The sequence below is a fragment of the Diabrotica virgifera genome, chromosome 5, assembly GCF_917563875.1.
Source record: "Diabrotica virgifera virgifera chromosome 5, PGI_DIABVI_V3a".
In the NCBI taxonomy this organism is placed as follows: domain Eukaryota; kingdom Metazoa; phylum Arthropoda; class Insecta; order Coleoptera; family Chrysomelidae; genus Diabrotica; species Diabrotica virgifera.
In genome coordinates this window covers 212,038,976-212,066,947 of record NC_065447.1, presented here as the reverse complement: position 1 = coordinate 212,066,947, position 27,972 = coordinate 212,038,976, and the positions used below count along the sequence as shown (strand labels likewise).

General features: G+C 31.9%; 1 protein-coding gene across 2 annotated transcripts; it reads right to left on the bottom strand.

Annotated features, from left to right (window-relative positions):
* Positions 1-1,121: 1,121 nt before the first annotated feature.
* LOC126884597 (thioredoxin-related transmembrane protein 1-like) lies at positions 1,122-27,777 on the bottom strand. Of its 2 annotated transcripts, none has more exons than XM_050650593.1 (6): positions 27,563-27,777; positions 21,169-21,330; positions 20,524-20,698; positions 15,403-15,525; positions 11,053-11,145; positions 1,122-10,546 (listed from the first exon to the last, which is right to left on the bottom strand). In XM_050650593.1, the coding sequence occupies exons 1-6, from the start codon at positions 27,697-27,699 to the stop codon at positions 10,406-10,408; spliced, it is 831 nt and encodes a 276-aa protein (XP_050506550.1). In that variant the 5' UTR covers positions 27,700-27,777; the 3' UTR covers positions 1,122-10,405. The 2 variants fall into 2 exon arrangements, with proteins under 2 accessions (XP_050506550.1, XP_050506551.1); XM_050650594.1 differs by having other exon boundaries at positions 15,403-15,504.
* Between the last annotated feature and the right edge of the window lie 195 nt (positions 27,778-27,972).

The window sequence follows — 27,972 nt, the reverse complement described above, 5'->3', positions numbered from 1 at the left end:
CTCTTCGCCAATTGTGTGAGCTTTTCCTGACTTTGCAATTCTTAGGCTAACTAAGAATGATGCCTCTACTGATTTTTCGGTGCTACCAGTAAATGAAGACATGACTTTCTTAGTGCTTTTCATTTCTGTTAATTTTCGCGTGAAAAAATCCTTCGGTTTGCTTACTAATGTAGAATGTTTTGTGTTAAAATGACGATTCAGTAATGAGGGTTTCATACTTTGATTTGATAAAATTTCAAAGCAGATGACACACTGAGGGCGTGGCTCATTATTTACATCCGTCACCGTAAATCCAATATTTATGTATTCTGGGTCATATTTTCTAGTAATTTTTCGAATTTTAGTAGGTATTTTATCTTCTTGACTTACCGCACAATCTGGCTCCGAAGTGGAACTCGATGGTAAAGAATTTTTAACATCATCTTGAAACACTGCACAATTTAATTTAATTCTTGAGATGAACTTGGTGGTACATTATTTTGAGCACAAGGTATTTTTACACTACTAAGCCACTTATCCATGTTAATTCAAATATATTAAACTTGACTTAAAATAAATTAGATAGGTAATTTGACGAATGCTAGCTGGTTGGACGTGCGTGCGGACGCTCGATAGCTTTGTCACTGTTTGACTCGCGTCGCCGAAAGATGCGCTGGCCAGCAAAATAGGCGGAGCTTAATGCAAACTAGACGCGACGCCCCCACGCGCCGTGGGGTTATTAACTCAGTAAATTTTACTGTGTATGTCCTATGGCTGCTTGCGTACAACCTTAATAATCGTCGCGTACCCCTGGTGGTACGCGTACCACAGTTAGGGAATCGCTGCTCTAGAGGGATAAAGTGACTTTCCGTCCTTTGCCCGCTCGTTAAAATTACTCTCCATCCTTTGCCTGCTGGTGCTATCAAACTCGTTGACAGCCATTCAATAAAGACTTGTCGGCAGTTTATAACTTCAAAATCTTGCCACACCTTTGAGACAGTATGGCCTTGATCCTTGATTGAACCAAGTTTCATCTACAAGGGACTGTTAACAGTTCCAAGCTTTATCGACTCATAAGTTGTAGATTTCAAAGCGTCCTATAAATAGTAGGTAATAAAAAATATACTAATAAAAAACTAAACGACTAGTAATAAACATTTTATTGAAAAATATATCAAATTCAGTTATAAAAATTATATTTTGATTATCATCATCCACTGCAAACATTGTGATCTAAGTTATCAAAGAGAATATGCATTTCCTTCCTATTTATCTAAAAAGGTTAGTGTGTACTCTCTGCAGTGAAGGAAATAAACTTACAACTAATTTTTATGAAAAAAACTGTACATTCGTAAAATTTTATACAAAAAGTACATCTCAACTTTCAGTACTCGCACAACCATTTGGAATGACGTATTAAGTTCAAAAGTGATATTCCAATAAACGATACAGGATAAATAATCAGTCTTTATGACAATGAAACAACGATATTCTAATTTTACATTTTTGAAAGCTGATCTTTAAAGGTTGATTCAGACCAACAGTCACGTCCATAGATATAATAAGAATAGACAAGATAAGGTATGGGCTCCGTGCACCGAGGTGTAACGCCAATATCAAGGACATCATTGGTCAATATTCACTTTGAGTTATCTAGCCATCTTTATCTGTAACATGAGCGGGATCGCATAGTAAAAAGATATAGATAGATAGATTGTCTATCCATATTATGTCTATGGTCAAGTCACAGTCGGAGACGGTACAGTCAAGATTGCTCCTGTAGTTTCCCAATGACGTAAATCCCACGCACTGGCACGGTACAGTCACAGTCAGTGCCCGTCCGGTAGCTTAGCCAGCGATCAAGACTGTGACTTGTTCTTTACCGGACCGGAATGCCGAGGTGGTGTGAATATGACACAGTCAGTCAGTTAAGGCACGTAAACACTATGTTTGCGAACCTCTTGCGCTCCGTGAAACTGCTCCAATCGATATACCATGCGCTCCTCTACATATAAACCGCCACCGTTTGGGCGCTGAGGCGGAGCGCGAACGTATCCACAACGTGGAGTAGTTGCAGGAGCGCGAACATGTGGATACATGCCTTCACCTATTTTCAGTTGTACCATATTTTCGTCGCTTTTGATAATGATCGAGGGCGAAATTACTATACAAGACAATTGACATTACAGTTGTGCAAGAAAATTAAGAAAGTCATTAATATTCGGCTCAGCGGGGTACTCTGGATGGAAATTTGTATTTAAATAAACAAGGGATTATTCCATAAAACAGGTAGATCCCTTGTTGATAGAATTTCACACCTTGATTGAAGAATAGCACTCAGCTGAGCTGAACATTAATGACTCTCTTATATAGTTCTGCTGAGCGGGGTGCCATTGTCCGAGTTGTGAAATTCTATAAACAAGGGTTTAATTTTATAAAACAGGTAGATCCATTGTTTATGAAATTTCTTAACTCTGACAATAGCACCCCGCTCAGCTCAATATTAATGCCGCTCTTAGATAGTTTACCAGACTTTATAAGGTTCGTTCTAATTATCTCGAAAAAAATCCATTCGAAAAAAGCAAGAATGGAGATCATTAGTTGCAATACTAAGAACTCTATTTAGACTCTATCTATAACCTTGCATCTTGATCGACCTGAATGGTGAAGTAGGCTGACGGTGATCTGCCCGGATTGTGTGCGAATGGGTTGTCCCTTGACTAGGGCTTTTCATCGACTGTCATTTGTTTTGAGCTTCTGTCATGTGCCACATAATATTAATATATCTACGTCATACGTCTTTGGTTTGTATCATTGGTTATATCAATAACGTATGACGTAGATATATTAATATTATGTGACACATAACAGAAGCTTGAAACAAATGACTGTGAATGAAAAGCCCTCTTGACGGTGCTTTGATTGTGATCTGATCGTACCGTGACAGTAAGGCTTTTCATTCACAGTCATTTGTTTCGAGCTTCTGTCATGTGTCACATAATATTAATGTATCTACGTCATACGTTATTGGTATATAACAATGATACAAACCAAAAACGTATGGCGTAGATATATTAATATTGTGACACATGACAGAAGCTCGAAACAAATGACAATCGATGAAAAGCCCTGTTGGTCTGAACTAACCCTACATGCTATGTAATTTCGGAGCGAATTATAATTATAAAACAATTCCCAGCAGACTAAGAAAAAAATGTACAATTGGTGATGTTAAAGATATTAAATAAAAAAACATAATACTCAAGAAAGAAAAACTAACAACTGCAGCAAGAAAATAATTTCTTTTTCACACGAAAATAGCTTCTGTAGAGTATGAACACAAATTACATTTCTTTTAATACTTTCTATTCAAACATATCTAAGGTGATAAGTAGTAAGAGTATAAGTCCAATAGCGTTTTCCAGAGTATATCTATACTTTTTACACTTATCACCTTATGTGACATATCGAGCTTATAAAATAAATCTTCCTCATAACGTAACTAACAAAATTATTAGATCTCGTTTAAAGTACATGCTACAGAAGGTGCATATACTTTTTGCGAAGTATGTAGAAACATGCCGATAAAATTTGACCAATATTCGGACCCAAAGATCAGAATATACAGAATTTGTTATGGTTTTTAAGAGGTCCTAACCTAAAAGAGCAAACACAGCAGATTTTGAGGTTATGTTGTATCGTAATATCATTTTTTCCCAAAAACTGTTATAATCATCTTGAAGCATAAGTCTCAATCTTGTAAATGATGTTTAGTTTACTCAGATATCTTCTTTTTCCACTGGTATATTGCATTTTAAAGTTTCTTAGTTTTAAAATACCTACAAACCATATGAAGAGTACAGGGGGAAAACAAGAAATGTCACTTTTTCATTAATTTTGGCTTTTTTCGCCATGTGGTAGCAAAAACCGAGCACTATCGACTAGGCTATCTATTCAGGACAATAAACAGAAAGATCAGTCTATATAAATTTTCTAAGAATTTGTGTCCAGGCGAAGAACCAGGATTATTCGCACGCCACTGAACAAAAATAAGGAGTGTTAGCAGTTTTTTGGTGCATTATTAAATTAATAAGTTAATATAGATTCTATTATATTAAGATTATAGAATAAGACTTCCTAGAATTATTCTGCTAAGAATCTCCTAGTAGTTTTTAGATTTCATAAGAATTAAACCTTTATTGATGGTTATCTCAATATGTATAAAATGTGACATTCCTTGTTTTCCCCCTGTACTCTTCATATGATTATATAGTATAACGAAAAATCTAAATTCAGAAATCCCAAACTCACCTCCCAAACCACCCCAAAACCTGACAAACCAAATCCAACAATCTCAAACCTTCACACCCCAACCCAACCAACCCGTAGAAACCATCCCTTTTAGTCCACAAGCAGGCAAACCCACCTACCTCTGAAATCCCTAAAATTAATTGCTGGTTGTACCATATCAAAATAAAATCACATACATTGTGTTTACTGATCGAAACAAAACACCTCTAACCCTATTAACCCCTACAAATTACCCCTTTTAATCCAGAAGTAGGAAAACTCACAACATTGGAACCCATAATATTAATTGCTAATTGAGGACTATCTCAGAAACCAGAGCAAATTCGACAATTTGGAGCTCATATTCGTATTCAGCGCACCAAAAACCTTGGGAAAAGTATCTGTTTTCTGGGTTTCAGGCTTGTCGACCTGTCTTATCAACGTAAGTCGAGCATAAGCATTTCTTTTATGTTCTTAAAATATGTCCTAATTAAGTAATTTAATTCAATGGATATTGTAGCTAAAAGAACATTGATGTCTGCCCCAAAACTATACGAACTTTGCTCATAACTTGGCGCCAAAATGTTTGAGCGCCCTCTGAAGGACACAAGCGTAATCAGTGTCTCTTCACGTTGCCACATTATAACGCATTTACTTATATAAGGGTCTATTTTGTAACAGTATCCTAGTGTTTACATTGGGATGAGAGATGTGAGCAATTAATTTAAATTAAATTTTGCTTTAAAATCAAAAACAATTATGCGGAAACTATTTATATCAGTAAAAAGTTCTAATTGTCGCTACTGATGTAAATATGCTTAAAAAAGATCATAATCGGTGATGATTTACGTTTATTACCCAAAACGACTAAGACTCTTTCCACGTTTACAAACTGAAATTGCGGCTTAAAGGACAACGTTTAGATGACATAGCAACAATTAAAAAAAAAATGGATGACACTGAAGACTATTACCAAAACTGAATTTCAGGACTCCTTCAGTGACTTAAGCACCGACGATAGAACATATTATTTTTGAGTCGAATGGAATAAGGATGTCATGAGCTGGATAACGAAGAATAAAGCATGGCGAAGTTATGAACGAAGGCCCGATAGATTTAGTACATAAAAATCTATTTCGCAATTAAAAAATATTGCCTACTAGAAAAGCTGCCATTATCCTTTACGAGTAATAACTTTATCCATTAAAATAACAGGAAATTTTAGAAATGTATGCTTTGTTCCGAAGGCTAACTCATATGAGGTCAAATAAAACAGGATGAAACATTAAATAAATCCATGTCCATACATTATTTGTACGATACACAAAAGTGTTATTATACACTGCTCAACAATTTTGGTTTTGAACAACGCAACAAAAATTGATAGCCAATTCTTTTTACATGCTACTTTTCTCTTGGTTTTTTTACTTTTCAGTAAATAAAGACCTGGTTTTTATCCAGGTTTTATTTACATTTATAGTGATATTTCCATGTATAGTGATATCCACTTCATTGTTGAGCAGTGTATGTGGATTTATTACATGTACAAAGAATATCTGTAGACAATAATTCTATCTCATTGAAAATGTAAAAAAGGCTATAAAATCTACACTAACGTAGAGAATCATGACCTATGTCGCTTTTTGGAATACTATTAACGGTATTGACCAAAGAAAAATCAATAAAAAATTAGGCAATAAAACATTTCCGATAATAATATCAAATGGCAAGTATTTTTTAAAAACTTTATAATTTTGAAATCGAAAATATTTTATTCCCATGACTAATGAGGCTTATATTAACTAATCTAATTTTTTTTTAATATACACTTATAGACAGTTAATTTGAATGCTTGAAATGTACAGATTGTTGTTGCGTTCTAATGCAGTAAATTCGTCAGTCGTGATGCCTTATTTTGGAGGTAGTGTTTCCAAGCAAAACACTATCGCCGCCTGTTTTCTTCTTTCCAAAACCTACCGCCTGTATCATTCGCACTTAATTAAGCTTTATATTGACATGATCATATCAATAAGGAAACAAGATTTTACGTCAATAGTAATCTGCAAAATGAAACTTGTTTAGAAGTATAAAATATTAGAAGCCAGGATTGTATCTTATCTTATGTTATCCCCTTAATACAAAAATAAAACATAACCTGAAACTAAAGTAACAAAAAATTAATTGATGCAGTAACCTAACCTAATATACTCTTTGTTAATATGTGGCAACAATTGATTATTTATTATACATTATGCGATATTTTGAAATGATGATCCTACGTAATCCTGATCCTCTTTATGTAAAACAAGTTTCACTTAGCTTAATTTATTTACACAGTATTCGAATGCGAAGAACTGAACATATAAAATACTGAATATAGTATTGACTGCTATGATTTCAGATGTGCCAGAGTGATCTTTTATATCGGCAACATTGAAGAGACGTCCTTGAAGAGACAATATTCCACCGAATTCTCTGGTTGAGCTGGGTTAGTTTTATACAGGGTGTCCCGTAAAATAGTGCGTTCCTTAAAAGTGTGGGTAGAATGCACCATTTAAAAGAAAACTCTCTCATACATTTTTTTTCTAAAGTCATCTGTTGCCTCAAAAAATAAAATAATGTCTTTTACTAAAATTTACATTTGGCAACCCGGCAGTTTTATTTATTTTGACATAGCGAAGATATTTAAAATTGTAAACACAAACAGTCATATCATAATTACCTGTTACTCGAGAATACATCGTATTGTTGTGGTATTGTAATGATTCAAAACAAAATGTGTAAAGTGTTGTGTGCAGATAAACCTTGTTTTACGAGAAATGGTGCGTGTGTGTTTTACTTTTATAATGCCAAAAGTATGTATGGGCTGGGGCTGAGAGTATTACTAATCATCTGATTGAACCACTAGAAGTTCCCAGAAGATTCAATGGAGAAATGTAATACTCAAATTTTTTGTAACATGTTCTAAGGATAGATATTTCTTGAAGACGTAGCTTGTTTGTTGATTGTAATAAAAACTTTTCATGTAAGTTAAAACACTATACAAACCTTATTTATTAGATATTTAATAAACACAAAAATTATGCTGTTTTTCTATTACTGCTATCAGTATTTTATAAATACATAATATTATGCCTAATGGTCGATGATTCATGATAGTTGAGTTCTAGTAAAATTATTTTTACACAGAAGACGGAACGCAGCGTTGCCGGCTGTATTTGCATTTCTGTGGACATTAATCAAATGCATTAAAATTAATAAATTATTTTTTTGAAAACGGTTGACTTTACAAAAAATTTTATCACACTTTTTTGCTTTAAATGGTGCACTTAGCCCGTACCTTGAAGGAACGCACTATTTTCCGGGATACCCTGTATAATGCTGAATTTTGTTGTACAGTTCAAAAAACACTAGTTTGGTTAAGAGGCTGTCCTAGTGTAAAAGTACAAAATTCATATATTTTTTTGGGAATTTCTAAAATAAAAAGTACTGTACCAGTTGTTGTTTTGAAAATTTGCATGAGCATTTATTATAAAAAGAAATACATGTATAAAAAATTCTATAAAAAAATATTGAAAAGTAAACGATTTATGCGCCATCTGCTGGCACCGTGAAAAAAAAAACAGCTCCACTGCTGCAGTGATTGGGACTATAATAAAGATCCTGAAATATAAAATTTCAAAGTGAATATTGAAATATAAGTTATTTCTATACCATCAACTAGGGTTTTTTTTGATTGGATAAAAACGAAACTTGCTGTTTTTGAAACTAAGAATTTTTTAGGTAATTTAAAAAAACATTTAACACCTCATTTTTTCAAATTTTAATATTTTTCAAAAATCCTAGTTTAGAAAAGGTATAGAAAATAACTTATATTTCAATAATCATTTTGAAATTTCACATTTCAGGATCTCCATTAGTCCCAATCACTGCAACAGTGGAGCTATGTTTTTTTTTCACGGTGCCAGCAGATGGCGCATAAATCATTTAATTTTGAATATATTTTTATGAATTTTTTTACATGTACTTCTTTTTATAATAAATAAAGCTCATGAAAATTTTTAAAACAATTGGCGCAGTACTTTTTATTTTATGCATTCCCAAAAAATATATTAATTTCATACTTTTACACTAGGATAGCCCCTTAAAAATGATTATTATCAAATCTGCTGAAGACAGAGTATTTGTCAAAAATTATTATTTTGATTTATTAGTCGCCAAAGTGGACTAGGCTGTGTCATGTCTCCATTGCTCTTCAACTTGTACTCTGAATGAAAATTCAAACAAGCACTGGACGACGCCGAAATTAGTATACAAATAAACGGTAAATGTATATTAAGAATATCAGATATACAGACGATACTGTTTTGACAGCAGAAAGAATAAAAAATCTTACAAAATATACTAGACAGAGTTAACAATGAAAGTGAACTGAAATCTTCAGAAAGCTAAAATAATGATAATCAGCAATACCAATGGAAACTGTCGTATTGAATCTAAGTAACACCCAGTTAGAACAAGTTCACAAATTTAGATACTTAGGGATAGTACTAAACGGTAAGGGGATCAAGATATAGAAATAAAAACATGAATATAACAGGAACATGTATAATAAATGGAAGAAAATTCTCTATAACCGAAAACTAAGCTTAGACATCCGAATTAGAGTTATTGAATGCTACATTTGGTCAGTCCTTCTGTATAGAGTTGAAGCCTGGACATTAAAATTAAATACCATGAGATGGTTAGAACCTTTTGTTGAAATGTGGCTTTAAAGTAGAAAGCTTAGAATATTATGGACAAAACACATAACGAATCAAACAGTATTAAAAACTATAAACAGAGACATAACACATAACGAATCAAACAGTATTAAAAACTATAAACAGAGAGTTAGAATCTATAAAAACGATATAATTAGAAATTATAAATATAACCTGCTATGAATAATTGAAGGGAAGATATAATTCTGAAGAGAAGTAGACAGATGAACACTAACATGGTTTCTCAATATCAGAGCTTGGATGGGTACGAACATTCAACAATTACTAAGAGCGGAGCAAAATAGGGAAGATTTTGATGTAGTGATCACAAAACTCTAATAATGGAGTGCACCAAATACTTTAAATATTGCTTAGGCTATAGGAGCATCAGGATATATCTGCGAAATGTTTAGTATATACCAGCGGATCTCAATCTTTTTGAGGCATGTACCACCTACAGTGCCTTTTATTATTTTTGGTACCACCTATATTTTTGGACTGTGTTATTAAGACTTAGTAAGTACTACAATTTTAATTTTTTTTGTACCACCGTAAATAATGATATGTACCACCAGTGGTAGATGTACCACAGATTGAGAACCGCTGGTATATACCATTGTTGCAAGAAATGGACAGTGATAGTTGTCCGGTGCCTAATTTTGATGTTATGGATTTTCACAATAAAACTTTTCTTGACGGATAATGTCGATTAACTAACCAGCTTGTTCTGTGGACTTACCCCAATTATTTTTCTGTTGCAAAAATTGATCTTCACCTTAAAAGAGCCAATAATTAAAAAAAACTCAGACTGAAGACTACTGAAGTTATTTGACATTGATAAAATCAGTTATGCAAAATGTATGTATATTTTGTATGTTCATTTCTTAGGCACCCCGTTCTGTCTATTATAAAATATCACAACAAGAATTTAAAATTCTCCAGTGAAAACATAACAATAATATTTATATCGTCTACATTTCAAACCATGCATTCACAAAAAATACTGAGTTTCATTAACTGGTAAATTGAAAAATGTGGATTTAAATGCAAGTCTCAAAATGCATGTTAAATTTTTAGGAAAAGCTTCACAGTGCTCAACTCGAAATGTAGTATTAAAATAAGTATTTTAACATTGTCTTGAGATAAACAAAGCCTCTTAGCGTAAGGTTATGATTTAGTTTATTATAGTAAAGCAAATAAATATTTTTCAATGTTCCGAAAGTTTAGTGTTGTTCTCGAGAACAATCTACGAAAAAAGAGGAAACTTCATCGTACTACTAATCCACGCGTGGCTGATATTAGTGATAATTGCTGAGTAGTGAAGATTTTACACACGTTTCTTGATATCCTATGAGTCTGTTACGTATTCATTTCTAGGAGGTTAAAACTGCCCTGCGTTTCCTTGGTTTCCTTTTGATAGGAGAATTTTTAGGTTCAGAATCAGAGTCTGAATTAGCAGCATCCCCTGACTGACTAGCATCATCTACGAGATCATCTCTGATATCTTCGTCATTCTAAAAAAATATTTTTATTCAAGCATACATAAAAATACAAAATTTGCAATTTTTGTATTTTGAAACGAATCATAGAAATCAATAATAATTTTGTTGTAAAACGATACAAGGGCCGTCTTATATTTCAGTTCGTTCAGAGAGTGCCGTAAGCACTCTAACTGGTTTCGAACCTTGTTAGGTTCTCATCAGAGAGTGCATATATGACTATCTCTGAACAACCTGAAATAAATCGGGCTGCTAGTACAGATTCACAACGAAATAACATGATACGGGTGTCGTGGCGAAATCTACTACAAACAAGCAAAAGTTTTACTTTAATAATATTAAAATAAAATTAAAATACAACTTTATTGGGGCCAAATTTGTGGTAACACATTCGTGGTTTCTAAAATTTGCAAACCAACGAATGCTGGGAAGAAAGGAAAGAACAAAAGAAGATCTCCCTCAGCTCAGCCTTCTCAAAAAGAAGGTAAAGGCTCAAAAATAACAATCTTTGTATTACTTACTAGTTCATTATCACTGTCCTTTTCATCCTTTTTGTTCTGTGTTAATATTATATGTTTTGGCGGGAATATAAGATCTATTGCACACACTAAAATCTGAAATAACGAACCAAATTAAAATAACATGTACCAAATATAGACACACACCTCATTTAATAGTTTCGTTCACGGTAACGATCCAAGGACCTCGGTTTTTGACCCTTCTCCTCGTATCTTTTAGTGTACAGATAGCGAATGATCGATAACGAAGGGAAGGGTCAAAAATCGGGGTCCAGATACAGATAGCGAATGATCGATAACGAAGAGAAGAGTCAAAAATAGGTCCTGGACTAGTCCAGGATTAGTTACGAATTCTATTAGTGCTCGGGTTGTACGCAAGCGCGGTTCAGAATTAGTTCAGGATTGATTTACACCGCGAACGAATTTAGAACTATTAGTCCATAATACTATGGGCAAATCAAAATAAGCGGTACGCTATCTGGTGAGCATTGGAGTAACTAAAAATAGTGACATTGTTCTTCCAATTTTGCTTTGAGTTTGTGTGTTTGTATAAAAATATTTACGTCTTAAAAGCAATTTGATAAGAATGAGTCGTTCAAATCGGTATTGTTTTCAAATAGTCTTATAGGTATTGCATCAAATAGCGAATTGACATTAACTTTTCATTACAAAATATGAAAACATAGCCTAAAAGGTTGTGGAACAATTTGTGGGTTACATACATAGTGGAAATGTTCCATAAGTCTTATATTGCTGAATGATTATATCAATCATTGTTACAGCCAATGAAAAAAGAATCTTACTGGCACAATAAAGCGCACAAAAGGGGCGAATATGTTACTTTAGAAAAAGCAGAAAAATGAAACCAATTGTATTGGACGTGGTTCATGAATCCCTAATAATAAAGCCAGCCATTCACGATACTGCGGTGTCGTTCGACAAATTCGTCGATGATATCAATTCTGCATTACCTACTGCAGCATAGAAACCAGTTTCTCTGTGGTAAAATTGTCACGATTTTGTTGGATCACACGATCAAAATTTTTGATCAAACACGATCAAAACTGAACCACGCCGCAGTATCGTGAGTGGCCGGCTTAATATGAACACTATTGATTCTATCTGATGCACAAATCAAGGTTATGTTCAAGGTTGGCAGGCTTAAACCACACGCTTGAAGCCTTGGTTTTTAAACCAACTATTTTTTTAAGAAAAAACCTTTGGGCTAGTGCAGTTGAAACTTCGAAACGCAATTCAAATCGGCTTATTACCAGAGAACAAGGACCACAGAGAAACGACACAACCGCACTAAAAACGTGTACCGTTTTTGAAGACGCATGCGCGAACCTGGTTGCTTTAATTATCACCAGCATGCTAATTCTGTCCCTCCTGGTTGTTTTACGATAGTCCGTAGGCGTGTATGGTAAATACTCGACTTAAAAAGTTTGTTTGAGCATTTATATAATTATAATAGTTAAAATGTCTGGTTATTCGTATGTGTTTCACGAATGTTTATCTGCGACAGGAAGAGAAATAAGTTTATTTAGATTTCGTAAGAATAATAACAGGTAATTGTTATTGCTTTGTAATTTTTACATAAGTATTAGTTATTACGTATCTAATAGTCTTAATTTGACTTGATTAAATATTATTGATAATAAATCATGACGAAAGTGATTCATTTTCTTGAATTTAATTACCCCTACGTAATGCATAAAAAACTAAACTTCGCTCTGCCAAGCAAGGGATATTTCAAATTAAAAATATTAAATTTGGTGTCACACGCAAGTCTACGAAGGGTCAGCCAGGTCAAAAATTCAACAGATGTTTTCCGTATGTTATCGCACTCCAAGATATCCTATTTTTACGAAATAAAAATATATAAAGAGTTCTATACACGAGAATTTCTGATTTTAACGACAAAAACAAAGTACGATTCAAACAAAAATTGTTGGAAACATAATTGGGCCGATAATTGAGAAAATCTTAAAATTATAGCAGAACAAGACTTCAAAATTGCAAAAACACGGTTGCAAATAAACAAACTTACATTCAATAATGAAAAAACTAAATACTTATCTACCTTTTGCAGTGCAGTATACAAAAATTGTTTGCCAACTTTTAATTATTTAAATATAAATAACAAAGGTTACCTATATATATGGATCGGAGTATACATCGGAATCGTATTGTAGTGTTGTTTTCTGAATAGTTTGTTTTTTTGAATGTACTTAATATCTTTAGAAACAAAGAAAGTAGACGGTTTTGTAGTTTAACATGTCTTTTGTGGATGCAAAGGTACAAAGGTGGATACATCGATATTATATTGTAGTCTTGTGTTTTTTATTTCACAACGTATTATGTTTTCCGTCTTTTGCGTTATTTTTTCGGATATTAGCGCACTCATCACCGTATATTATAGTATAGCTTTCCGTGCGTGACAAGCTTTAGGTTCTTGACGTTCGGCAATATTTGTACTGCTTAGAGCCAATTTAAAATATTTACAGAGATAAAATTCCGCTTAAAGAAACATTGTCAAATTATGAAACATGAAGAGAATTAAATGTAAAATGTCTTCATACTTTTGCTCCAAAGATATATCAGAGAAGGTATACGTTTCCAAGACAATAACAATATTGACATTCGATTTCAACATAAAGTTTTTTTTATCTATCACGAATATTTGTCTCTCAAAGAGAATTGGAACTTTCAGAGTTTGTGACATTTCCGTGGAAGTTACAATGGCTGTGTTATTTTTCGATAACCCATATTAAAAAATATAATTTATTAGGAAATACCCCGACGAACAAATTATATCTTGTATCAGCCCAAGCCAAAAACAATCAGTGAATGTCACACCTACCGTAGGAAATAGGTATATTTTATTATTGGTCTTTCAATGCCAAAATGAGGATAAACAAAAAGCTATTTATATTTATGGTTCCAATCAATATGATTTTCACCATTACTTTGCATTGTGCGATATATTTGCAACCTTTTGTAAATCAAAAATGATTCCATTATTATAAAGAATGCCAACAAAAGTCGGCCCTGCACGCAACTTTTTTTTTTCGGTGCAATATTTTATATTTATTGAAAGTCAACATAAATGCTTAATTTTATTTACGAATTTATATGTATTGTGTGACATGCCCACTGACTATTGGTACGCTGGTTGTTCAGGTTGCTTTCAAGGTCATTGGCGGCGTGCTCACGAAGGATCAAAGGCGTGTCGCTTCTCTGTGGTCCTTGTTCTCTGTTATTACTATTAAAAACTTATTACTATTAAACTTATTAACCTATTAAACTTATTACCAACGAATTATTATTATTAAAAATTATTTCGACATTCAGCAAATACAAATCTCCTATAAAACCATTGCAAAACTCCAATGACCAATGCAGACCAATGTCAATATTTATAGTTCTACAATTGCTCACTTTGGCGCTGCAGTCTTATTTTCAGTTGCCTATAACCTACAAAAAAATTGTTTTTATGTGTCCATCTTATTTTGATGAAATTGTTTGTTTTAATTCAGATTTGGGTAACATTTCACTAGATCAGATCAACCAGATACATATTTATAGTACGAATAGGCATGGATTATTGAAATCTTTTATTATTACAAGTTTTAGTCACTTATAAGCTACCGACCATATCAAAACATTCTCCAAATATTTTTTCTAAGAAAAAACTTTTTGAAATCATTTAATTAAATGATTTTATCTCGTATGTCATAGATTTTATGTAAAATTTGTTCTCTTATACTGGTATTGTATAATTGTAATTAATTACATGGAGTATTTTTAATATTTCTAATACCTATTTGAATACCACATTATGTATTATATTTATCAATAACATATTAATGTTTCCTAGTCTCATAAAGATTTCATAGATATATCTTATTTTATCCGTTTTTTATAGGTAGTACATTTTATATTCTATTGGTTATTTTTGTATCAAAAATACAATAAACATTTAACTTTAAAGGGAGAAAAAGACACACAGTATTAAAAACAAGTGAAATAAATACAACGAAAAGCAAACACCGTTACAAATCAGCTGTTTAAAGCATAGAACATTATAAAAATAATGTTTGTATTTTGAAATTCCTACTGCGCATATTCGAACTCCGAGTTCTCTTCAGATCCCAAGGATCGGTTGTACTAGTTCCGAACTCGCAGTTCAGTTACCGCGAACGACAAATCTGACAAAATTCCGAACTAGGAGTTCAAAACTCGGTTACCGCGAACGCTCTTTTTCAAAGTGCGCATGCGAAGTAATCCTGGGTTAGTTCAGGATCGTTACCGCGAACGAAACTAATATTCATAACAACTGTTTTTACTTACCAATCCTAGAAGGGCACCTAAGATAATGGTAGCAATGGCAAAAATCAAATATGAAGCAACAGTTGGTAATCCATAGTCGTCTGTAAGCTTGTTATGAATTTGCTGCAATGAAAGTAGAAAATGCTGCACTCATTAAAGATCTTATCATAATACACTGCACGTCATAGAAAACGAGCACCCTAAAAAATGGGTCATTTTTGATGTCACGTATCTCCTTAACCTGTTGTCCAATTTAAGTGATTTTTTGAATATGTTATAGCCTTATTCTTTGTCAATATCCTTTTAATAATATTTTTGCTAAACAGGTAAATTTTCATTGTATACGGGGTGTACGAATCAAACTGTGTTTTTTTCTCAAAGTTCGCAACACCCTGTGGAATATTCTAGCCTTTATAAAATACTGAAATGAAATCCCTACTATAGCCGTAGGTTTTCTGAACATTCTGTTTTTTGATTCATTCTTTTATGTTGGATAATACAAAAGTTATGTACTTTAACAACTAGTCATGTTCTTCATCAGTATAGGTTGTTTGTAAATAAGTGCTACAAACTTTCAGGGCAATTCTGCATGAAAAAATAATGACCGTTTGCTTTATAAACTTAAGTCCGCAAATGCTTCGTTTACGAGATACGGGATGTTAATTTTTTTTACAAACTGACGATTTATTTTATTGCCCTACAACCGGTTGAGATATGCAAATGAAATTTGGTAGGTTTTAAGATAGTTATTGCGAATTTCTTGACTTCAGATCAAGAATTTTATATTCACTATTGGCGTGTATATGGGTAATATGACCGATCATATTACCCGTATGCACGCCAATGGTGAATATGAAATTCTTAATTTTATGTCAAAAAATGTGCAATAACTACGTCTTAAAACCCACCAAATTTCATTTGCATATCTCAACCGGTTTTAAAGCAATAAATAAATCGTCACTTTGTAAGAAAAAATTCAACATCCCGTATTATAAAGCAAACTGTCATTATTTTTTAATGCAGAATTGCCTCTTAAAGTTTGTTGCACTTGTTTAGAAACACCCTGTACTAAAAAAGAACATGGATAATTGTTAAAGTACCTAACTTTTGTATTATCCAACATAAGCGAATGAATCAAAAAACAAAATGTTGAGAAAACCTGAGGCTATAGTTGAGTTTTAATTTCAGTATTTTATAAATGCTAGGATATTCCACAGGGTGTTTCGAACTTGAGAAAAAAACACAGTTTGATTCGTACACCCGGTATACAATAAAAGTTTACCTGTTTAGCAAAAGTATTATTACAGGGATATTGACAAAGAACAAGGCTATAACATATTCACAAAATCACTTAAATCGGACAACAGGTTTAGGAGATACGCAACCTCAAAAATTACCCATTTTTAGGGTGCCCGTTTTCTATGACGCGCAGTGTATATACAGAGTGAATAATTAGTGTGAGGAAGGTCAGTAGGTATGTTATAGTAAAAGATACAATCAAAACAAGAGCATGGCTGTTGGGGAGTACCAACAGAAGTGAATACTTATTTGGATCAGATTCGAATAATTAGATTTGATGACTCGATGAGATTCTATGCGTTTCGATTTGATTATATTTAATTTATTGTATATAAATATTTTAAAATCAAAATTAGCCAAATCGATTCAGTCATTCTCCAAGTTGTTATAAAAAAATATATAAAATTGATAAAAGGCATCCATGTGAGCCACATGATGCCTTTACCAATGTCGGACAGCGCACATGTATGCCACTGATTATAATACATTTTTACTGTGTGCTTTTTTGTCCGTTCAGAGTATGAGTAGGATCATACTTTTTATCTAGCATCATTGTCTTCCATGCATGAAACTAGAGATAAACCAGCTACCGCCTGTTATTAAGTAGACACATGCTATTTTTATGAATGCTCTAGTGATGTTGATTATAGTTACTTTCGAGTATTCGTTACAAATCGTTACTTTTGTATAAAGTAATCATTTACAGTATTCGTTACTTTGATTACTTTTTCATGAGTTTTTTATAAATTCTACTAAACTTTTTTCGGCCCGTGCGGATATCTATGTATTAGAATTTTAGATCTAGATTTAGAAAAACATCATACCTAGGCCACATACTGAGAAACAATAAGTACCGATATGCTCAACTATTAGTGAAAGGAAAAATCGAGAGAAAGAGAGGCATATGAAGGAAAATATCGTGACTAAGAATCATCTGATAATGAACAGGGTTAAATTTTGAACAGCTAATAAGAACAGCTGAAGACAGACAAGAGTTTGTAATTATAGTAGCCAACATCCATTGAGGAGAAGGCAATTTAAGAAGAATATATTATAATGAAACAACAAAATAAATAAAAACAATATCATGCGTGTAAAATTAACGTTTTTGATTAGGTATAGTGTAGAAACATTATCATTTCCACATTTTTTTCCGGCCTAAATTTTTTTGACATTGGCTGACGAATGAGGAATACAAAGCCGGTTAAACACAAAAGTTGTTAGTTAGTTTTGAACATTTGTATTCCATCTCCTAATTTTAAATTTTGAACGTCTATCCAAAACGGTACAGATTCATCTGAAAAGAATTTAATTTCTTCTGTGGTCTTACAAAATTTGGAAATAAAATTGTTATTTCGGATATTGAAGCAATTAATTTTAATAACGAGAAAATTTTTTAATGTTCTTTAATTATCTCGAAATACTAAGATTTCAGTATGAATAATGAAGTTAAAAAGAGCAAAATAAGTTAAATTCTGCTGTTTAAGATTTTTAAATATGTATACCTAATTTTTTATTTAGTTTGTAAATAGTTCAGGGTCGTTCGGGTACATTAGTCCCAAAATCTTTAAAGTGGTCATCATAAAATTATTTACTGAACATCTGTGGCAAGGGTGGCATCTGTAATCTGTGCCCTCTGCATACCGATGCAACACTCGTCGTCACTCGTGGAATACCGGTCCCGCCCGATATCGGTTGTAGATACAATACGGCTGTGTTGGTACTTGGTACGAATACGAAGTAGGAAGTAATCAGAGTAATCAAAGTAACGATTTGCCTCTTCGTATACTAATCGTTACGTTCGGTATTCGTAAGTAACATTTAATAATTTTTCAACATCACTAGAATGCTCTAGACTCAGCACATCGAAAAGAGATAAATACAAAAAAGATGCTTAGAGACCTTTTCAGATTGTTTACTTGTGGCTGTCATTTTGTTGGATTTTTTGCTCCTGTTTTTGTCCTGTTTTTTTTTTAACGTAAAGTTATCCTGTAGTTAAGTAGTTATAATCCTCGAATTGGTGTGATGTATCATTTTTAACTTAACTACTTGCATTATTTCTTGACAGTTCTTGAGATATCTGATATATCAACTGTCACTTTATAAAGTGACGTTAAACCTTAAGTTGTGAGATAACTCTGTAATTACGTTAAGGATTGTAAGGTTAGGTTTATGTTTTGATTTGTTTTTAGATAGAAATCAAGTGAATGTTTAACATAGAACGCTGCTTCAGATTGTCCCAGGACCTTGTGCAGCATTTTATTACTTTAAGGTACATACTAGTACACTTTAGAAGACCAAAAATAATCATTTCTTTCAAAAATTTTTTCTCAGAATCTTTATTAAAAATGAACAGAAAACTTTTTACATGTTAATATCTAACTCTTAGAGAGTACAAAAAATATATCTTTTTTCATTTATGCACGTACGCTAATATTGTAGAGTTAATCTCAAAATTGGGATATCTGAAACAAAAAAATCGTACTGCATTTGAAAAAGGAAGGTTTCTTACGTGACAATTTACCACAATTTGACCAAAAAATAAAAAATAAATATTTTTAACCATGAAAAACTGAAGAAAAACGGGTGATTTTTTCACAAAAATTTTTCAAATTACCATAAAATCTTTTTTTACGGAATTTTTCACTAACGGTGGTAAATTGTCACATAAGAAACTTTTCTTTTTCAAATGCCGTACGATTTTTTTGTTTCAGAGATCCCAATTATGAGATTAACTGTCCGCCATCGGAACTACTTTTTTTCGAGGCCTCAACTTTGGCGCCCTCTACAATATTAGTGTACGTGCATTAATGAAAAAAGATATATTTTTTGTATTCTCTAAGAGTTAGATATTAAAATGTAAAAAGTTGTATGTTCATTTTTAATCAAGGTTCTGAGAAAAAAAATCTTGAAAAAATGCTTATTTTTGTTCTTCTAAAGTGCACTTAGTACCTTAATAAATCAAATTTAATATCGAATATAAAGCAGCACAAAATTATCAAAAGCATAGACCTAAGATAATATAATTAAAAAACACGTAGTAATATAAAATTAAAATAATAATAAAAATGAAAAAGAAAGCTAATAATTTAAAATTAGAAGGGTAATGCAATTTTAAAAATTATACAAAAATCAAATCTAGAGATAAAAGTTGAAATTTTTATTTATAAACATCCAAGGGTTTTAAGTAGGTACTGTTCTTTTTCTTTCTATCTACTTTTATGATTCACCACCGAACGACACCGAAAATCGAACAGCTGTTCGGTCATCAGTAGATGTGGGTAGGTATACCAACTTCTCGTGATCCATCACACCAAATTTATGTTTTATAGTTATGGAGATAGTTATATGTTATAGTTGTGTTAACTTTAACGCAAACGTTAAAAATAACTTCGGTAATTCATCACACGGCTGATTAATTTACATACAAAGTTAACCTCATTCACATAATTAAGGAATGGTTTTATTTAAGTTTCTCCAAAAATGAAAGAAATTACAGAAAGAAAATATTTTATTGAATTTTATTTGTGTATTTATTAATCACTAATGTTATTAAAATAATTTATTAGGTTACTTCAATTGTAGCTGTAATTCAGCACCAAAATTTTAAAGCAAGACTATTATTTTACCTTCTATTTATTTTATAAAGTTAAATTTTATAATATAATCCGTGATGAGAGCAGTAGCCACTTTCTGTCACGTGATATTACGTAGAGTCAATTTCTGACTTATTTCATATGCTTTAAATGATGACACACAGATAAAGATAAAGAACCATGGACTCAACTGTGTGTATGTGTATTCAAAGTTATTTAGTAATGTTTACAACTTAAAAGTACTTACTCTGAGTAATTGAGATAATTTGAAGAAAGATGATACAACACTCATCTGAATTGAATTTGGAGATTTCCAACTAGGAACTGGTTCTACTTGCTCCCACTTCTTGTCTTCTACAAATGATGTAAATGAACTTATGTCTCTGGGACCCTTATATTGTCTGAATTCCCCATTTATGACACTGGAAATACGGATATGTATATTAAAATCATTTATTTAATTTTATTGTAATTTTCCAAAATAAAACTATATGGCCATTTAGCCATTATGAGGCTATGAGTGCACGAAGGCCTAACTAAAGCATCCCTGTTTCAAGAAAAACGTAATTTTAAAGCTGTTGAGTGAGGGCGAACTTGGCAAATTTGATTATTTAATTCAATAATTCTTCTTCTTCTTTTTGTATAGACATGACTGTCTGTTTTTTCAATGTGCCTCTAGTAAGTTGTCATACCATCGTTTTCGTTGATGAGTTTTCAATTAAATTTGATTATTTAATTCAATAATCGAAAACAATAATTCTAAGAGCTAGAAAAATATACCACTGTGTCATGTGATTGGATGAACGTAGAAAAGAATGGCAAAAGAAAAAATATCAAAGTCAAGTTTGCCCTTCTTGCATACCATATTATCATGACATGATTTCATACTTACTGAAATATTGTAGGCAAAGCTGTGACCATAAATCTACCACTTAGTCCTGGTGATGTAGTAACATCTACAGCTCCAATTTTAATACCTAGACCTGGTCCTAATTGAGCTAACTCCTTCCATTTCTGTACAAGAGCCTTGCATGCTGGACACCAAGGAGCATAACTAAAAGCCCATATACATTTTAAAAATGAATAAACAAAATTGTAAAATTATCATATACTATATTTATATTTACATACCTAAACAAATTAACTGTTTTAAAAGTGAACAACAGTTTATGCTATTACTATTATTGAGATTGAAGCTAAGGAACCACCACTTAGTCTACGTAGACAGTTTTGTACAGATAAGTTTGTAGCTAGAGCTATCTCAAAAAACGTCAGCTACTTAAGGACTATTCGTAACTTGAATATATTAGATTTAAGCCACAAATATTGGTGTACTAAAAAAACTCCCATATACGTTGAAAGCTATAGGAAATTGACAATGTATGAAGACCAAATGTACAAAAATAAAATACCTCCAATTTACACTAAACCATGGATTCAAACCTTCCAGGCAGTATTATCAACAAAATAATTAAAGACAGGTAGCCTATATTTCAATATATTTTTACTGACGGCTCCAAAATTCAAAATAAAACCGGAAGTGCAATATATCACTGGAATTCTGAATACAAAGAATCATGCCGATTGCCTAATGAAGCTTCAATATATACTGCCGAATTATCAGCTTTATTACTTGCGTTAAAATATATAGCCTCTGTTGGTATGGACAATTATATCATTTTCACAGATTGTAGAAGTATTGTGGACAAACTCACTTCTATCCAATCGACAAAAAATTTAAACCACATTGAGATATAAATTAAGAGTCTATATTATGATATTACTTCCTCGGGCAGTTCAATTATTATTTGTTGGGTTAGAGGACATTCTGGAATATTTGGAAATGAAGAAGTCGACAAATTAGCTAAATCTGCAGCTTTAACCAAACGAAACATAAACAACATACTTCTACCAGTAACCGATATAGATATATAATAGTAAAAACCATTGCAAACAAAATTGGTAACGTGTATATAACCAAAGTACAACGGGAATAAATTTTAGAAATTGCCAACCACTAATTCCCAATGAGAGATGGTTTAAACAAGAATCAAATAGGCTATTTATAAAAACAATAAACAGAATGAGGTCAAATCACGCACTAACCCCAGCATACAAACACAGCATAGGTATCAGTGATAACCAATATTGCGCCTGTGGTGGAATGGGAGATCTACAGCACCTCATATTGGAGTGTGGACAGTACAGACAAAATATTAAAGTAATGTATGAAAAGTTAATTGATCTAAATTGTCCTTTAGCTGTCAATTTAAACGAAATTCTTTTTCCAAAAAATAAGCACACGTTACAATGTCTTTACGAATATGTAACATCCTGTAAATTTAAATTTTAAATAGGCTTAGATAATAAAATTAAAAATTGTAAAAATATCACACAAAATTGAAAAATGTATCCATTAATATATTATAACACCCTGTAAATTTAGATAATAAGTAGGCTTAGATATTAACTTAAAATTGTTATTGTAATACCATACAAAAAAAAAAAAATAGTCTGGCTAATTGGCTATGTCAAAGCCATTAATAAAAAAAACAGTTTATGCTTCCTTTTGATTTAGAGGATATTCACCATCCCTAGAGAGCTGTTTCTGTCTCTGAAAGGTGTTCAAGTAGCCCTACTGAAGACGTCTAAGAGACAGAAACAGCTGTCTAAGGATGGTGGATATCCTCTGAATCGAAAGGAAACATAAACTAATGTTGTTCTGAAGCTATTTCTTTGTGGAATTTTTTTTATAATAAACTATTCTAAATGTGGCTTATTTCCCATTTTGAAACAAACTGTTTTTATCTTTATCTTAACTCAGATTTTGAGTAAAGAAACTATCTTTCGGACCTTTTCCTAGACGAGTAAGACGAAATATGATTGTATATTGTAAAATCCTTTTCGCTTTCTTAATTCGTCATCCCTTTGCTTATAAATTGTAAAAGTCAGAGATAAAGGATGTTACCAGAAAGTGGTTCAAAGAAAGGTTTCAGATTTAAATCAATTTTTGGTGTTTTTAATTTTATTTTAATAACGAATTTTATATCTGGGACCTTTTCTTAACTGTTGCTTGTCTGGTCGATTTAGTTCAAAATAGAAATTTGTAGTGTTCTTATCGCCTTCCGGTAACGATACCGGGCCAACTCAAAATTGGTCGTTTTTGAGATGTCTACACTAACATATAGAGGATTTTAAGCTCTATAATCCGCGATGACTGGGACATTTTTAAGTGCAATACTCTCCGTGTGAGGGCGCAAGGTCCACTGTTACATTCCGAGTGGTAGGAGGTAAACATGGCGCGAGTAGTGGGCTAACGCTAAAATCCGTCGTGAATCTTTTGAATTGTGTCAGTGTGCATGCCACAATGATCACAAAAATATTCATAATAATGAAATGATTCTTCCAACAATACTGGGACAATTCAAAATTTTTTCAATTAATTGCTAATTATTAACTCGAGTGGTACCAAACGATTGCCAAAATGAACTGAAAAACAATCTTTGATATCAACTGAAATAAAGAACATAGTTTTAGTTAAAAAAGAATATAACTCAAAGCATACAATAGCTGTGCAAAATGACAAAAACTTGCAACTCGATTTTCTCTAAACACGTTTTTTTGAGTTGTCCCGGTATCGTTGCCAGAAGGCGTTATGTTTGCTGACGATGTAAAGTGTTTAGAAAAATTCAATCCTGGAATGATGCTGTTCTTCTACAGGAAGATCTTAAATCATTTTATGATTGGCGTAGTTTACATAAAATATCGCTTAACATAAATGAATGTCATAAATGACATTTTCCAGACAAAGAAAACCAATTATATTTGTTTACTCTATAAATAACTTGCCATTAGCCCATAAAATAAAATATCAGACTTTTTTTTTGAAAAATGGCTTTGGCAGAGCCAATTAGCCAGACTTGTTTCTGATTGATTGCAGATTCATAGTCATAAATTTCTTATAACATAAGTACATTCTACAATTTTATTTTTATAGATACATTGGTACATTGTGTAGCTTTTTTTGTTTTGTTTTTTTTTTATATATATTTTAATTTGTGCGAAACACTTTTTTTTACTTCTTTTTTTTCTATTTTTATTTTTGTTCCTTTTTTTTCTTTTTTTTTGTTTATTATTTTTTTTTTGTTATTATTTTATTTTGCGTTTTACTATTATTTATTACATATTACGTTTACAACTTGTATTTACATAATTTAACATGTTTCAGTATCAGACTTGGGAATCTGGTTAGATACCAAACAGTCAGCAAACTGGGCGATGTATGTACTGGGATTTATCCAACACACATCTGTTTACATTTAGAAGACTTCATTGTGGTCTCATTAGGAGCTGTATGTTGTATGATCCCCATCATACAACTGTTACATTGAACATCAGACAATCGGAAATCTTTCAGTGCCATTTCACCTGACTAATAATAATTATGGTATCAATGAACTAACTACATGATTGGCCCAGAGTGCTAAGAGCCTGCCAAGACAAATAAATATTTTTGACTCCAAAATTAGTTATTTTACAAAACAATTGAGGTTATCAGAGCAACAGTGGCCTAAGCCCAAAAACGAAGTTTTGAGATAAATGCAATCTTTGCATTCACATTTCCAGGCAACAATCACAAAGCAACGCAGTATTAATCTATTCTGTGTTTCGCAGTCACTTTGCAGTGCGAGCAGCATATCCCCATATAAAGCTTATGGAACCTTGCAGCTCAGTGTTGCTGGTTTTAAGTAGACGAACTTAAAGTTCGTCTAAATAGAATCGTTCGTCTAATTCCAGAAGCCCAAAACATCTTGATTTGAAAGTCTGTGGATTTTATTATTTTTAACTAATTCATAGATAGGTACTATGAAAGATATTTATACGATATTAATGCTGATGTTTACTTCTTAGAACAGAAAAATATCAATTGCTTAAAATATATCGCTTGGCAACACTGTTCTTCGTAATTGTCTGTACTGAAAGGTGACCGTGAAACGGAGGATAAAATGCTCAATTTGTGGCTTAGGCCACTGTTGCTCTGAGGCCTCAATTAAAAGGTACATATTTTATAATAAGTGATCTCTTTTACATGTCAATCTTAGTCTACCCTTGGTAGCTGTATTTAAGTTTTTTATCGCTTATTGTGTAGTAGAGACCTAAGGCCTGGATTACTGAAGCAATTGGAAGATTAACAAATTGGAAGATTGTGAGTATTGGTGTTATTGAAGAATGCTATGAATTATGTGGGCAGACAAAATTAGCAATATTGAAGTCCTTGATAGGGTTAATAAGAGGGAAGAAATTTTATTATACAGAAAATTAAGAGACAGAAGCTTGAATATTTCTGTCATATTATAGTAAGAGGTCCTTGTTGTAGTCTGCTGCATTTGATTATACAGGGTAGCGATAAAGTATGGAAACACAGTAATTTCTCGGAAACCCCTAGAACGATTTTTATAGATTTTGGTGGGTAAGGGTGTTCTAATGAGACTGATATTATAGTGGTAATTACATTGTTGTCAAATCTTCCATTTTTCTGGAAAACTAATAAACTTTCTTATTTTAAATGCAACAACCTATATATTTTTCGCGTTTTGAATTCCTTAAGAAATACTAATTATTTTTCATGTTATATTCCCTATACCTAATTGCCACAATTTCGGAGATATTGCTACATTTATTAAAAAAGAATTTTAAACCAAATTATAAAAATCAACTTTTTGGGACCAAGTAGATATTATTTTAGATTCTTTGGATCATTGGGAACAAAAAAGGTCTTTTGTCATTTTTGTCTAAAGTTAATCGTTTCCGAGTTATAAACAATTTAAAACTGAAATAAATCGAAAAATGACGATTTTCAAGGTTCAAAAACACAAGTAAAAAAATAATTTTTAAAATTACGTAGTATCTAAATTCAAGCTCAAACCTTCTCCTATCAGGTTCCTATAAGAATTTTTGGCACGTTTTATTCTAAAACATTGTTTTTTTAATTGTTAATGAAGTGCATATGAGAGGACGGGCGATCGGGCTGCATTAACAACTAAAAAACAATGTTTTAAAATGAAATAAGACAAAATCACTTATCGGTAGCTGATACAATAAGGTGTGAACTTAGATTTAGGTACTTCGTAGTTTCAAAACTAATACTTTTTACTTGTGTTTTTACACCTAGAAAATCGTCATTTTTCGATTTTTTTCAGTTTTTAATTGTTTATAACTCGGAAACTATTAACTTTAGAGGAAAATGACAAAAGACCTTTTTTGTTCCCAATGATCCAAATAAACTAAAATAATTTCTACTCGGGCCAAAAAAATTGATTTTTATAATTTGGTTTAAATTTTTTTTAATAAATGTAGCAATCACTCCGAAATTATGGCATTTAGGTATAGGGAATATAAAATGAAAAATAATTAGTACATATTTCTTAAGAAATTCAAAACGCGATAAATATACAGGGTGTTCTATTTAAAATAAGAAAGTTCATTAGATTTCCAGAAAAACGGAAGAGTTGACAACAATGTAATTACCACTACAATATCGGCCTCATTAGAACACCCTTACCCACCAAAATCTATAAAAATTGTTCTGGCGGTTTCCAAGAAATTACTGTGTTTCCATACTTTATCACTACCCTGTAGAGGACAAAATAAAAGGTAAGATGGATTCCGTTAATATATAATTAAAAAAAATCTTAATACAAAATTAAAACCAATTTATTAAAAGTTATTTTGTGTCACTTTTTAATGTGAGTTTCCTACAACACACACATACACACCTTAGTCTTGTAAAACTTTTAAATTGGTGATATATTGTGGAATATTTAATAAAACAAACATTTGCCTGTATATATTTACTACTTTATTATAATGAGTGTCAACAGACATAACACTATTTGAAGGTTGAAATTCGAGATAACTTAAAATACCTTAAAGGTTGTTAGAGAGGTCAGTACTCCTAACCTATACTTAAAAAGATAAAAGCTAAAAATATACCTGCACCTGCATAAAGGATTATGTTTTTTTGTATCGTGGCAATTAAATTACTCCAAATAATACAAATTATCAGCCAATTTCAATTTATTCCAACTGGAAGCAACACCAAGATTAACTTGACAAACTGTTTTATATGAACAACAAATAAAAGAAAACTAGGGAATATATTGTGTGCGAAACGGCTGCATTATTGAAAAATTAAACCAATATACCAGATATTATATTTACTTAACATTTTCAACTTGACACGAAAGCAGAATGCCGGAGATAAAACTAAAATATATAAAACTTACAATTCTACCAGCCATTCTCCTTTCAAAATTTCGCTCCAGTTATCTTCATGAAGGTCTATCACGATCTTTTGACTATTTGTTACAGCAACGAAGCTGCAAAATAGGAAAAATATACAAAATATTCCTTTACAGGCCATTACAATTATTCTTCAATTTTTTAAGTAAAAATGACGAATGACGGACTGTTATGTTATCATTGAACCATGAACCATTGAAGTTGAAGTGGTTAAATGTCAAATAGGCTGACGTCATCCGATAACGTCATGTTTTTGAAATTAATTTTACATTTCGTTAATTTTTATGAATATTTTATTTCGACAAATTTACAAACAAATATGATGTGTAGACAATTAAAAATTATGCATAATTTTATTTTTTATTTATGTGTATTTCATTTTTATGCAGTTTTG

Coding starts and splice junctions, on each gene's coding strand:
- LOC126884597 (XM_050650593.1), bottom strand. CDS start 27,699: ATGGCCTGTAAAGGAATATTTTGTATATTTTTCCTATTTTGCAGCTTC. Junction 21,331..27,562: donor GGAGAATGGCTGGTAGAATT/GTAAGTTTTATA, acceptor ATGGGCTTTTAG/TTATGCTCCTTGGTGTCCAG. Junction 10,547..11,052: donor AGGACAGTGATAATGAACTA/GTAAGTAATACA, acceptor ATATTTTTTTAG/AATGACGAAGATATCAGAGA.